The 12,285-nt window shown below is 36.0% G+C and overlaps 1 protein-coding gene across 1 annotated transcript; it reads left to right on the forward strand.

The window, feature by feature from the left end:
• The first annotated feature begins 257 nt into the window (after positions 1-257).
• LOC103983687 (putative aconitate hydratase, cytoplasmic) lies at positions 258-11,091 on the forward strand. Its single transcript, XM_009400950.3, has 20 exons — positions 258-667; positions 1,882-1,986; positions 2,679-2,839; positions 2,923-3,015; positions 3,318-3,503; positions 3,604-3,765; positions 5,073-5,217; positions 5,305-5,447; positions 5,761-5,817; positions 5,896-5,975; positions 6,082-6,157; positions 6,670-6,855; positions 7,044-7,111; positions 7,194-7,312; positions 7,412-7,533; positions 8,303-8,401; positions 8,530-9,009; positions 9,764-9,862; positions 9,958-10,200; positions 10,823-11,091. The coding sequence occupies exons 1-20, from the start codon at positions 385-387 to the stop codon at positions 10,895-10,897; spliced, it is 2,982 nt and encodes a 993-aa protein (XP_009399225.2). The 5' UTR covers positions 258-384; the 3' UTR covers positions 10,898-11,091.
• The last annotated feature ends 1,194 nt before the right edge of the window (positions 11,092-12,285 follow it).

Consider the following 12,285-nt stretch of genomic DNA (forward strand, 5'->3'; position numbering starts at 1 on the left):
CTCATTGTACCTTTTTCTTATTGGATGTATTATTAAGTGGCTCCCACTTTTAGTTTCACGTAAATCCTGTCTTGTCTCCAATGACGAAAAGGTGAGTTACTCGAGTATATGTTTGCACTATTCTTACCTTTTAACAGCGTACCCGGCCGTCTACCTCACTTTTAGAGGTTTGTTAGGTGGTCTCCACATTTCAGTTGCATGATTTCTATCTCTTCCCAGTCCGACGACCTCATCATCATCACCACCATCACTTTCCGAATCAAAAAGGACAGAAAAGATCGGAGTTCTTGATCTTGGACTTTATTGGGATCATCGAGCGCTCTCCTTCCATTCTCCAACAACCCCCCCATCCCACGATTTGATGCGCTACCCCGTATCCCCATCATGTATAAAGCCACCTCCCTTGGACTATTCCGACCCCACCACCACCCTCCGTCGTCCGCCCTCCGCTTCAGATCACTTCCCTCGATCCCGCACCTCCGATCGCGGCCCTCTTCGTCGAGATCCCTCGCCTTCTCGAGATCCTCGTGCTCCTTCCTCCCCCGACCGCGGGCCAGGTTGTCAACGGGTTGGGGTTCCGATTGGAGGTCCCCGATAGGCCCCAGACCACGGATCAGGAGCTCCTCTACCGTGATCCAGCTGTTCGACAGGAAGATGACGACTACCGGTATGTAGAACGCCTGAATCTGGCTCTTTCTTCACTTACCGGATCCGTGTTTACAAGTTTTATAGATAGTATGAAGCGTTCGTATACCGTTGCACGAGGACTCTTAAACACACCAGAAATAAGATCCATTCATAGATCTACTTTACTGTTGACGCTGTCTACTGATATGAGCTGCGATTTTGTGAGATTAGACGTAACTGTACTTCTGGATCAGGCATATAATGGTCTAAGGGAGAGGTTGTGCATATAATGGAGTGAGGGAAAGGTGGTTTGGATTTCTTATTTATTCACTGCTGTTTAAGTTTCAATCGTATGGTAGCAAAACACTGGACCGATGGAAAGCTTTAAGTTGCAACCAGAGATGTTCCAAAACCGCTTAAACAAAGTGTGGATACTCTATATGGCTATGTTTTGCGATATGAATTTGTGTTGTTATAAAGATCTTGAATGATTTGTTAATTGTCATATGTTGGTCACCTGGTTGATTCTCCAAATTGTTCTTCAGCTGCTAATCATTACTGAATCACTTGGTAGCCCATGAGTCCAGGTGCTGATGGCGACTGACTTATAAACGAGTCAAGGACTGTATTTCATCAAGTTTGCTGCTTACTTGATACTGGTTGATTCTTTTTTATCTAACTTTGGATACATCTTGATGCTAAGTTCCTTTGCTTTTGCATGTTATAATTGATTATATGATTTCTAATCAAATATTTTCTGTTGTTCTTGCCTTTTATGTCTTCATTTTTTTTATTGAAAATGACTTAATGGCTAAACTTGCATCACTGGTTGGCTTTTTGTAATCTTACTATTACTATTGCAAACGTTCGATCATACCATGGCAATCATGTTTTCTTTTCACAACAAGATATCTGACAAATGTAATCATTAATGGAATGGATGAAAACTGCTTATTAGTCATTATGCAAGTGAGACAGATTTCTCCAATAAATCATTTATTTGTAAATATTATTACTTTATCAGAGGGTAGGAATTATTTGTCTGTCCACTTGTACATTTATAAGACGAATGTTTCCTTGTATTATATTGAAAATCATGCCACATGTAATTGACAAGGAAAATGCTACGATACTTCTGGTTAACATTAAGTTCTCCTTGGCATAGTTATGTCTGTCTGAATTGTGAAATTTGTCTTTTCCATTTTTATTAATTTCAATCCGTAGGTTCTTATGCAAGTCTTTGTCCATATGCAGCTACTGAAAATGTCTTCAAGGATGTCCTGACGAGCCTTCCAAAGCCTGAGGGTGGTGAATATGGCAAATACTATAGTTTACCTGCCCTTAATGATCCAAGGATAGGTAATTGATATGCTAAGCCCACTAGTTGTGACTTTTTTTTGTTGAAGAGAATTTGATATCTTTGTACTTTTTGAGCCTTTCTTTGTGAAATCTTCTTGGAACTTAAAAAAAGAAATTAGAGGAACTTCATGTGCTCATGTTGGTTTGCATCTCACAACTATTTCATGAAGGAAAATTGGCACAGATTGTAGATCAGCTCATGTCAGTTGGCTAGATAGATGGTAAAAAAATTGGAAATTATATGTTGGTAAATGATTATGAGCGTTAAGGTGCTGATATTATATGTAACTTCCATAGATCATGTTCAGTGAATGGTAGTAGAAAACAGGGCTTGATGTTTAGCATGAATTTGATCTTTGAAGAAAAGCATTGGATATATCTTTCTAAAGGAACCCAGTACCTGTACTGATGCATGTTCCCTAAATGTCCATGACAGGATCCATTAAGTATATAAATGACACAGTCTGTTTATCTGCTTTGTAGTTATGTTTTGGTTCAATAGTTGTAGCTTTTTTTTCCTCATTTAGTTGCTACTTAAGTTATCTCTTCTTTTGATGGCTCTTTTCTTTTTCTTGGATAATTAGCTTCCTGAAGAAGTCATGCAAATAAATTTTTTTTCTGATCTTTATGCCTTTCTTTGGCCAATCTTATCATCGTTACCTTATAAAAAAAGCCTACTTTCTGGATAACAGATAGACTTCCATACTCTATCAGAATTCTTTTGGAGTCAGCAATCCGGAATTGTGATGACTTCCAGGTCACCAAGAATGATGTGGAGAAGATTATTGATTGGGAGAACACTTCTCCAAAGCTAGTAGAAATCCCTTTTAAGCCTGCTCGTGTACTTCTTCAGGTTTGATTGACAAGGTTATTTACACCATTTTTTCTGATCCTTTATCATGTTTGCTGTTTTCAACCTTTGATTGATCTTGACAGGATTTTACTGGTGTGCCTGCTGTTGTTGACCTCGCATGCATGCGTGATGCCATGAACAGGCTGGGTAGTGATTCTAATAAAATTAATCCCTTGGTGCGTGCTAGTTTCTGTATTTTACTTGTTCTATGCTGTTTCCGGGTCTATAATTAATAACCTAACTCATTGGTACGCATTAGGAAACCACGTAGTTGTTTAAAAGATATATGTTTAAATTTTGGTTATCTGAAATGATCTCTTCTCCGATTTTGTCTTGTTACTTATGCTGATTCATATCAACATGGTATTTGGGCCTTAAAATCTTGTTATCTAAGACAATCTATGTTGCTGGCTTCCAACAACTCGCATCAAGCACTGATATTTATCCCTCAGATTAAGCTTTGGTGAACAATTTGCAGGTTCCAGTAGATCTTGTCATTGACCACTCAGTTCAGGTGGATGTAGCAAGATCAGAGAATGCAGTTCAAGCAAATATGGAACTTGAATTCCAGAGGAACAAGGAAAGATTTGGTTTCCTAAAGTGGGGATCTACTGCTTTCCGTAATATGCTTGTTGTTCCTCCAGGTTCTGGCATTGTTCACCAGGTTAGATTTGTTTGATAAAATTAGTGGGCTGAAATTTTTTTATCTGTGTATGGTTATCATTTTGTCATCAGATATTAAGTTAAAGTAACTCTTGATTCAGGTTAATCTAGAGTATCTTGGTCGTGTTGTTTTCAACACAGACGGTATTCTGTACCCTGATAGCGTGGTAGGAACTGATTCCCATACCACCATGATAGATGGATTAGGAGTTGCTGGTTGGGGAGTTGGAGGAATTGAAGCAGAGGCAGCAATGCTCGGTCAGGTAATTTGATTTAACATGTCAAAGCAAATTCTGTTCTGGTGCTTTTCTATTGCACATGATGATTACCTCTTCTTGTTTGCTAAACCTCTTAGGTTTGAGCTGAAAAATGCCCTAGTGTGGGTTATGCTTTATCTAAGTTACATACTTGTGCAGGAACAATATTTGAAAAATGTAATGAGAATTATATTAATTTTGCATTCCATATTTCTGTATATTATGCAATTGTTTTTAAATCAGTTATAAAAATCCTCTTTTTTTGACCTAAGGCTTTTCTCCAGTCAGCTTTGGTGAGACCTGCATTGATTTGTTTAAAAAACTAAGATTTTACAGAAAAAAATGGAAATAGTGATAATTATTGATAATCAGGGATCTATTGCAGGCTGTGATTTAAAATTAGTACCTTAGTGAATAAAACTTCAATCAATTTTGGAGAGAATTAACATAAGAACCAAGAATGACAAACTCATCTCATCCGTAATGGTCTTTCTTCCGAACAATAACCCTATTTCTTATTTTGAGTTCTCAGGAACAATATCTTCTCTGCTTATGGAATTTAGCCATGCAAGAATTTGTCCTTTTCATAAATACATTTGATTTTGTCCAAATTCTTCAGAATTATGAATGGTGTTAAGTTGTTGGGAAAAATATGAACAATCTGATAGGAGTCTTAGCTTTGTTAACATCATCTATTGTGATGTTTCATTTCTAACTCATTGTAATGTTTGATCAAACTAGCCAAACATTTGGAAAAATTGGATGTTGATGTTGCATCTTCATGAACATTTGATGTTTCCTTCATTAGCTAGCTTGTTATGTCAAGTATGTTTAAACTATAAACTGCAGTTTGATGTCTACATGTGTTTTTCTCTGTTTATTTGCACATTCGATGACTAATGGCTCAACTATGGATAGCTGAGTTTTTTGATTCCTAGAACACATCCTTCCTGATATGAAAATTGTCCGAGTTTTAAATATTGATTGCATAGTATCATTTTGTCCTCCAAATTTAGGCATTATTCAATCCGATCATTATCTTGAATGATTTGAGCACCTCCATGTGAACTAAACATCCTATAAATTGACTATCTGAGCAAATATTTTTTATGTTTTTTGCTGAAAAATATTGATATATATAATTGACACAACACTTTTAACAGATAAATTTACATAATCTTCAAACATTTTGGATGTCTTGCAGCTGTACCTATATAACCTTTTTCATTCCCAACCGTGCATAGATTGATTATTCAAACAAAAAGATTTTTATATGTTCAGCATTTAAGATACTGAACTTCTTGAATTTGCAGCCAATGAGCATGGTATTGCCAGGTGTTGTTGGCTTCAAGCTGACAGGGAAACTTAGAAATGGTGTCACAGCAACTGACTTAGTTCTAACTGTAACACAAATGTTGAGGAAACATGGAGTTGTTGGCAAGTTTGTCGAGTTCTATGGTAATGTTTCTTGCCTCTAGAATGATCAAAAGTGAATATTTACATTATTCAATTCTTTTGTAAACTTTTTCTTGCTTGGTACTGCAGGTGAGGGTATGGGTGAGTTGTCATTGGCTGATAGGGCAACAATTGCTAATATGTCACCCGAATATGGAGCAACAATGGGCTTCTTCCCTGTGGATCATGTGACATTACAGTATCTTAAATTGACAGGAAGAAGTGATGAAACTGTGAGTATGCCTGTTTTAAATTAAAACAATTATTTCTTTTTTTGAATAAATTGATTAGCTACTGCAAAATTGTGCCACCTTAGTTAATCATGGTACCTTGAGAAAATTGATCATACAGCTATATAATAGTTGGAGTAGCCACTAGTTTGATCATAGAGAGGAAGTGCTTCTTTAGATCATGGAGATGATAATTGGTTGCCATGGATAATCAATGGAATAGACACATGATCTTTAATCAACGAACATGGGTGCCTTTTTTCTGAATTCAGCAGCTAATTCCAACTGAGGAATTCTATTAAACCTCATTCTACAGGTCTCTTTGATTGAAGCCTACCTACGTGCAAACAAGATGTTTGTCAACTACAATGAGGTAAGGCACTATTGCTGTCCTTTGAGAACCAAAATCAATTGCTAAACTGCATATTGAATTTGTATACTGTGTAAGCAGCCTCAGAAGGAAAGAGTGTATTCATCATATCTAGAGCTAGACCTTGCAGATGTTGAGCCTTGCATTTCAGGTCCTAAAAGGTAATGCCTGTCTATTACATTTCTAAACATTACTTAGTCATCCTTTTCCTTGTATAGCAAATTGAAGCTTGTTCTACTATGAACATCTTGTTTTCATTCATGACAGACCTCATGATCGTGTACCTTTGAAAGAAATGAAAGCAGACTGGCATTCTTGTCTGGATAACAAAGTTGGATTCAAGGTGAGAGCCATGCTGATGTGAGCTGTGGTCATTGATTGCTCATATTGCTGTTTTTCTGTCCAGCTCCATCTTGTGGCCAGGATACTGTGAAACTTTACCTAGTAATTGACTATGGAAGTATCTTTATAAGATTTTTGTTTCTTTTTTGTTTCTTTTATGCCTTATTGCTGTTTTTATCTCATTCTGTCAGTGTTCGAGTTGGTCTCTATTAAAAAACATGAAACTAAGATATTGAAACAGACTGCAGTTAGGAGATTTTCTTACCTTCAAATCTGGAAAGAAAACAGCTAACCTACCTCATTTATGAAATTTGTATCATGAGCATTACTATTGATAATTATATAGGACTAGCTCTATATAGAACATTGTTCTGTGACACATGACTGTTGATGCTATCTATTGACCTTTGTGAATTATAGCAACTTACTTTCAGTTGTTAACCTAGTTATAAAGTAGTTGCAATTTTGTTGATCTTTGTTCAATAGTTGCTAACCATGTAAATGCTTGTTCAGGGTTTTGCGGTGCCAAAGGATTCACAAGAAAAAGTTGCCAAGTTTGACTTTCATGGACAACCTGCTGAACTCAAGCATGGTAGTGTTGTCATAGCAGCAATAACAAGCTGCACAAATACATCAAATCCCAGTGTTATGCTTGGTGCTGGTCTTGTTGCAAAAAAAGCTTGTCAATTAGGTCTTCAGGTTAGTTCATAGTAGTATTTGTATTCCTTAGGTTCCATATTCCATCTGAATTTTTCCCTTGCGTTCCACTGCTTTAACTTACATTCTCACGCATCACATGATTACACTTTTCTTTCTTTCCCATTTTCTCATGCATTACGTGATTATAATTTTTACTATCTTGGTTAATCTTTCTGCTATACTTACAGGTTAAGCCATGGGTTAAAACAAGCCTTGCCCCAGGTTCTGGTGTTGTTACCAAGTATTTGCTTAAGAGGTAATACTTAAAGATGGTGGATTTCATCAGATGCTAATATGTTTAAGAGTATAACGCTGAGGCAATTTGTATGTGTTTTTAGTGGCCTTCAAGAATATTTGAATCAACAAGGGTTCCATATTGTTGGATATGGCTGCACAACATGTATTGGAAATTCTGGGGATCTTGATGAGTCCGTGGCTGCTGCAATTTCAGATAATGGTACTGTGTACTTTAGTGGGATGATTGCATCACCACCTGTGACTTATATCTTGTCTTTATGTTTGAAAATAAGATTGACCCCTGATCACTTTATCATAGATATTGTTGCTGCTGCTGTTCTCTCTGGAAATAGGAACTTTGAGGGACGTGTGCATCCATTAACACGAGCTAACTATCTGGCTTCACCTCCACTTGTTGTAGCATATGCACTTGCTGGAACGGTAATACCATTTTGTCCTTTGTTGTGCCATTCCCTTTCTTTACTGCTAGCTAGGAAATGGTAACGAATAAAAACAGAAATATTATATAGATTCTTTATAACAATCTAAAGAGCCGGTCTTTTGTTTTTCATTTAAATGATGGAACATGTAAACCTGACTTGCCTTTTTATTATTTTCATATCTGCCAATTAGCAACCCAAAACATGACCAACATGGCAATGCATATTGGTTTTTATTAAGTCATTTTATTGGTGTTATTTTTTAACTTCTTAATTAGGAACCAGTGTATATCTGATGATGTATATCTTTCATTTTTATTAGACAGAACCTTAATTAAGTACATAGCATTTAGCAAATCATGCATCATTGATTATTGGACAGATACAAACTTGAGAATCAAAGTTAGGTGGCTACCAGAGTGTCCCATTTGGTGAGAATTGGGATCTGTTTTTATTTTTAGTGTAATGGAACTTGGTTAAAACTTAGAAGCTAAGTTTAAGAAAAGAAAATGATCTGTTTCTGGAGGATTCACATGATTTCAATACTTACAATCAAAGAGACATTTGTCCTTTCTGGATGCATCTCCCACACAATTTTCAGGGATAGAGGTGACACTGGCATCACAACTTTTATTTTCTGTGGCTTCTTCTTTGTTACAGAGAAGCTCTCAGACATTTTTAATTTTAACTATGTATATTTGAATTTTTTGTGGAACCTTTGTATGCCCCAATGTCTCTTATAATCTTTGATGTCAATTTTCATATTTCAGGTTGACATTGATTTTGAGAAGGAACCAATTGGTACAGGAAAGGATGGAAAGAGCATATACTTCAAAGATATATGGCCATCTACCGAAGAGATTGCTCAGGTAGATACTAGAATACCTAGCCATGGTTTCTCAAATTACTATATATTGATAACTAGCAGTCCTCAGTATTCACATAATTCAAAACAATTATGAATTCTGAGTCCTGTCTCAACTTCCATCTTTTGTAGGTTGTGCAATCCAGTGTGTTGCCTGAAATGTTCAAGAGTACATACGAGGCAATTACGAAAGGTAACCCTATGTGGAACCAGCTGACGGTCCCAGCCACAACACTATATTCATGGGATACAAATTCTACGTACATTCATGAACCACCTTATTTTAAGGACATGACTATGGCTCCACCTGGTCCTCATGGGGTGAAGAATGCATATTGTTTATTAAACTTTGGTGACAGCATCACGACCGATCACATCTCGCCAGCAGGTAGCATTCACAAGGACAGTCCTGCTGCAAAGTACCTGCTTGAGCGTGGTGTAGATCGCAGGGATTTCAATTCATATGGTAGCCGGCGTGGCAATGATGAAATAATGGCAAGGGGAACATTTGCAAACATTCGTCTTGTCAACAAGTTCCTGAAGGGAGAAGTGGGACCAAAGACTATACATATTCCAACAGGAGATAAGCTATATGTCTTTGAGGCAGCAATGGTGATTTCATCGAACCTAATACTGATAATTTTACTTTCAAATTGTTATCATGACAGTAGTACTAAAGTAACTAGTCTAGTTGTATTTTTAGTTCATTAAGTTCATGATTGAGGCTTCCTAGTTTTCTTATCGGAGCTATTACGTTTGATACCTGATTTTATTGTGTTGCTTGCTTCTATCATAGGTGATGATTTAGTTCCTTGGTCGATCATCGTAAAGCTGTTAACATAATCAGAGTTTCTGTGAGTTTGAATATACACTGATTAGTGAGACATTTTTATTTTTGATTGACAGTAGGTTGGCAATGACATCAAACTTGAAACTCTATTAAAAACTCTATACATTAATTAACTAAGTGAAAAATTGTTGCCTTTCAGCTGCGTGTAATACTTTCCAATGATATAAATAAAACCAATTCAGATCGACTGTATAGATCTTCTGTTTATTAAAGATTTCTGGTTGAAACTTGTTATTATTAGTGTTGTATATTTTTTTTAGAAAAAGTTCTCAACAGATCTTATTTGATGCATTGAATCTGTTACCAATGGTTGCTTTTTTGTGTAATCAATCATTTGATGTGTTGAAACTGTTACTGACTGTTGCTTGTCATGTAATTAATTATGTTAGTCCGGTGGACTCATGGAGTTGCCTTTTGTAGCAACTATGTGCTTGATTTCACTTGTTTATTTCTTTGAGTTATTTTAATAATAATTACAGAGCAACTGAGATTTCATCGAAAATTTTTTTGTTCCAGAGATACAAGGCTGATGGGTATGATACCATAGTTTTGGCAGGAGCAGAGTACGGAAGTGGTAGCTCTCGAGATTGGGCTGCCAAGGGGCCAATGTTGTTGGTATGTTGCTATCAACATGATTTGTGGTTTTTGTGATTGTTTATTTGTGGTGTTTGTTATATATCACATGTTGCTTCCAATATTTGTTTTCTTAGGGAGTCAAAGCTGTGATAGCTAAAAGTTTTGAGAGGATCCATCGCAGCAATTTAGTTGGGATGGGTATCATTCCACTTTGTTTCAAGCCTGGTGAGGATGCTGAGACACTGGGTTTGACAGGATATGAGAGCTATACGATAGATCTTCCAAGTTGCATCAGCGACATAAGGCCTGGTCAAGACATTACTGTTGTTACCAACTCTGGAAAGTCTTTTACCTGTACTCTTCGATTTGATACAGAGGTAAAACATTTACTGAACTCCGTGATAAGAAAATTATTGCTTTGTAAATGATTCAGGAAGTTATGATTCCAAATTTCTGAAGTAAATATAACTTTTTTTTTAAAGTTATTGGACAATCCTTGTTGATATCTCTCAATTATAATTCTTAAGAACAAAACCGTTGTTGCTTTTCCCATTTTACATGTCTTCCAATATCTACTGATGAAATAGGAGCTTCTCTTCATTTGGCTTGCTTAACTCTCTTTTAGAACTCGTACAGTTTCTATTCAGCCTTATAATGATAATATTCCCTACCATATTTGATTTAGTAATGTGCATCAGAAACTATATTATCAGAAGTTTGACAATGTAAACCAAGTTCTAACTTTCTGTGGTAGAATAAATTATTCATGACAAGTAAAAAGTAAGAAGTGGAATGTGACCTGCTACTGCATGAGGCAATTATTATTGTCTTTTGGTGCTTTCTTTGTAAGCTTTGCTGTGCACCACCATTGCGTTATAATATTTGCTATGTCGGCAAAGTTCATATTTCTGTGAATACTAGTCTGTTGTGCTATGATTTGTTGTTTTTCATTGAAATGCTTATGAGCTTCACATTAATGACCTTGGAACTGTTATGCAGGTAGAACTGGCGTACTTCAATCATGGTGGAATCCTTCCATTCGTCATCAGAAATCTTATAAGTTCTCAACACTAGGGTGTATGTTTCTTTGTGATGCCTCGAGCTGTCAGCATTGCTGGTCTTGGCCTCAATTGGAGTGGGCATTTCGAATAAATTAGCAGGATAAGGAGGCACTTCTACAAGTCATTTGCCTGTTTGCTAATGTATTTTGTGCTGATACCACAGTTGCATTCAAACTTATATATCTTTTCAGAGCCAATGTTGTTAAACTCTCCTGTTCTGATGGGTGCCATGAAATCACTATTAATTGCCATGCCTTTTCAGGTGAAGCTTGATGTGCGTTGTCAACATGGCAACTATTAGTGAGTGACTCCTTCCACCAGCAAGGCAGAAGGTTCATGTTGTTAAATTTGATACTCATTTTAGCAATGTTGCAGAGATCTGCAAATGATTTCATTTGGATGAAAAGTTACCTATGCCTACAAGACCTTGGACAAACAAAAATCATTGTATAACTTAGCTGAGAAAGGATCTTTCCCTGGGTGGCATCTGAATTTTCAGCCTAATCTTCTATAATTATATATATATATATATGTATATGTATATATATATATATGTATATATATATATATGTATATGTATATATATATGTATATATATGTATATATATATATATATGTATATATATATATATGTATATGTATATATATATGTATATATATATTTCAGTATCAGGACGATGAACTCTTCTTGCAGTAGTATGACTGTATATCGACTTGTTTATACCTTCGTTATTGTCTCTCTTTTTTCTATTATGAGAATGGAAATTTTAAGCTTTGCAATGCTGTGTACGAAGAGGAACATGGTTTTTGACTGAAATATGCTCTGAGCTGACATTTTGACAGAATTAGCTTCTTGCTACCTTGCCAATCTATGCAGGTGACATTTACTTTAGTTAATATTGGATCTAATTAGGTACACATGTATCCTTATTTTGATATTGACCTGTGTATGTTGATTAAAATACCTCTGTAATAATTGTTAACTTGCTCAGTTGTTAAGATCTTCTATGTTGACTGACAGGTCGTCTTTAGTTCGACTCTTCTTCGAATCGGTTTTTTTCCTCGAGCATTATGAGCTGGTTTTGGTTGACCCTGAACCTAAACAGTGCCAAGTTTCAACTTGCAAAATTTCAGTCTGATCAGTGTAGAGACATTGCAAATTGTGATTCTCTTGGAATATATTTTCTACCTTAACTCATCTCGTATCTGATTAAAAAATATTATCTGAATGTATCAAATATACTCGTGTCCATAAGAAAACTTGATCCCTACCGTCCCTCGTAAACCATAATTCAATTGATTTGAATTCAATGAGGCCCTGTTTTTCTATCTAAATCTGTCATTAAGTTGATTTAATTATTTGTATGAACTCTTTGAAAATAATCCGTACAAACTCGGGTG

The sequence above is a fragment of the Musa acuminata genome, chromosome BXJ2-5 (genome assembly GCF_036884655.1).
Source record: "Musa acuminata AAA Group cultivar baxijiao chromosome BXJ2-5, Cavendish_Baxijiao_AAA, whole genome shotgun sequence".
In the NCBI taxonomy this organism is placed as follows: Eukaryota; Viridiplantae; Streptophyta; class Magnoliopsida; order Zingiberales; family Musaceae; genus Musa; species Musa acuminata.

Excerpts from the sequence above, each read along its gene's own strand:
- LOC103983687 (XM_009400950.3), top strand. The coding sequence starts at position 385 with ATGTATAAAGCCACCTCCCTTGGACTATTCCGACCCCACCACCACCCT. Across the intron at positions 5,976-6,081 it reads TGCATTTCAGGTCCTAAAAG|ACCTCATGATCGTGTACCTT; the intron begins GTAATGCCTGTC and ends CATTCATGACAG. Across the intron at positions 8,402-8,529 it reads CTACCGAAGAGATTGCTCAG|GTTGTGCAATCCAGTGTGTT; the intron begins GTAGATACTAGA and ends CATCTTTTGTAG.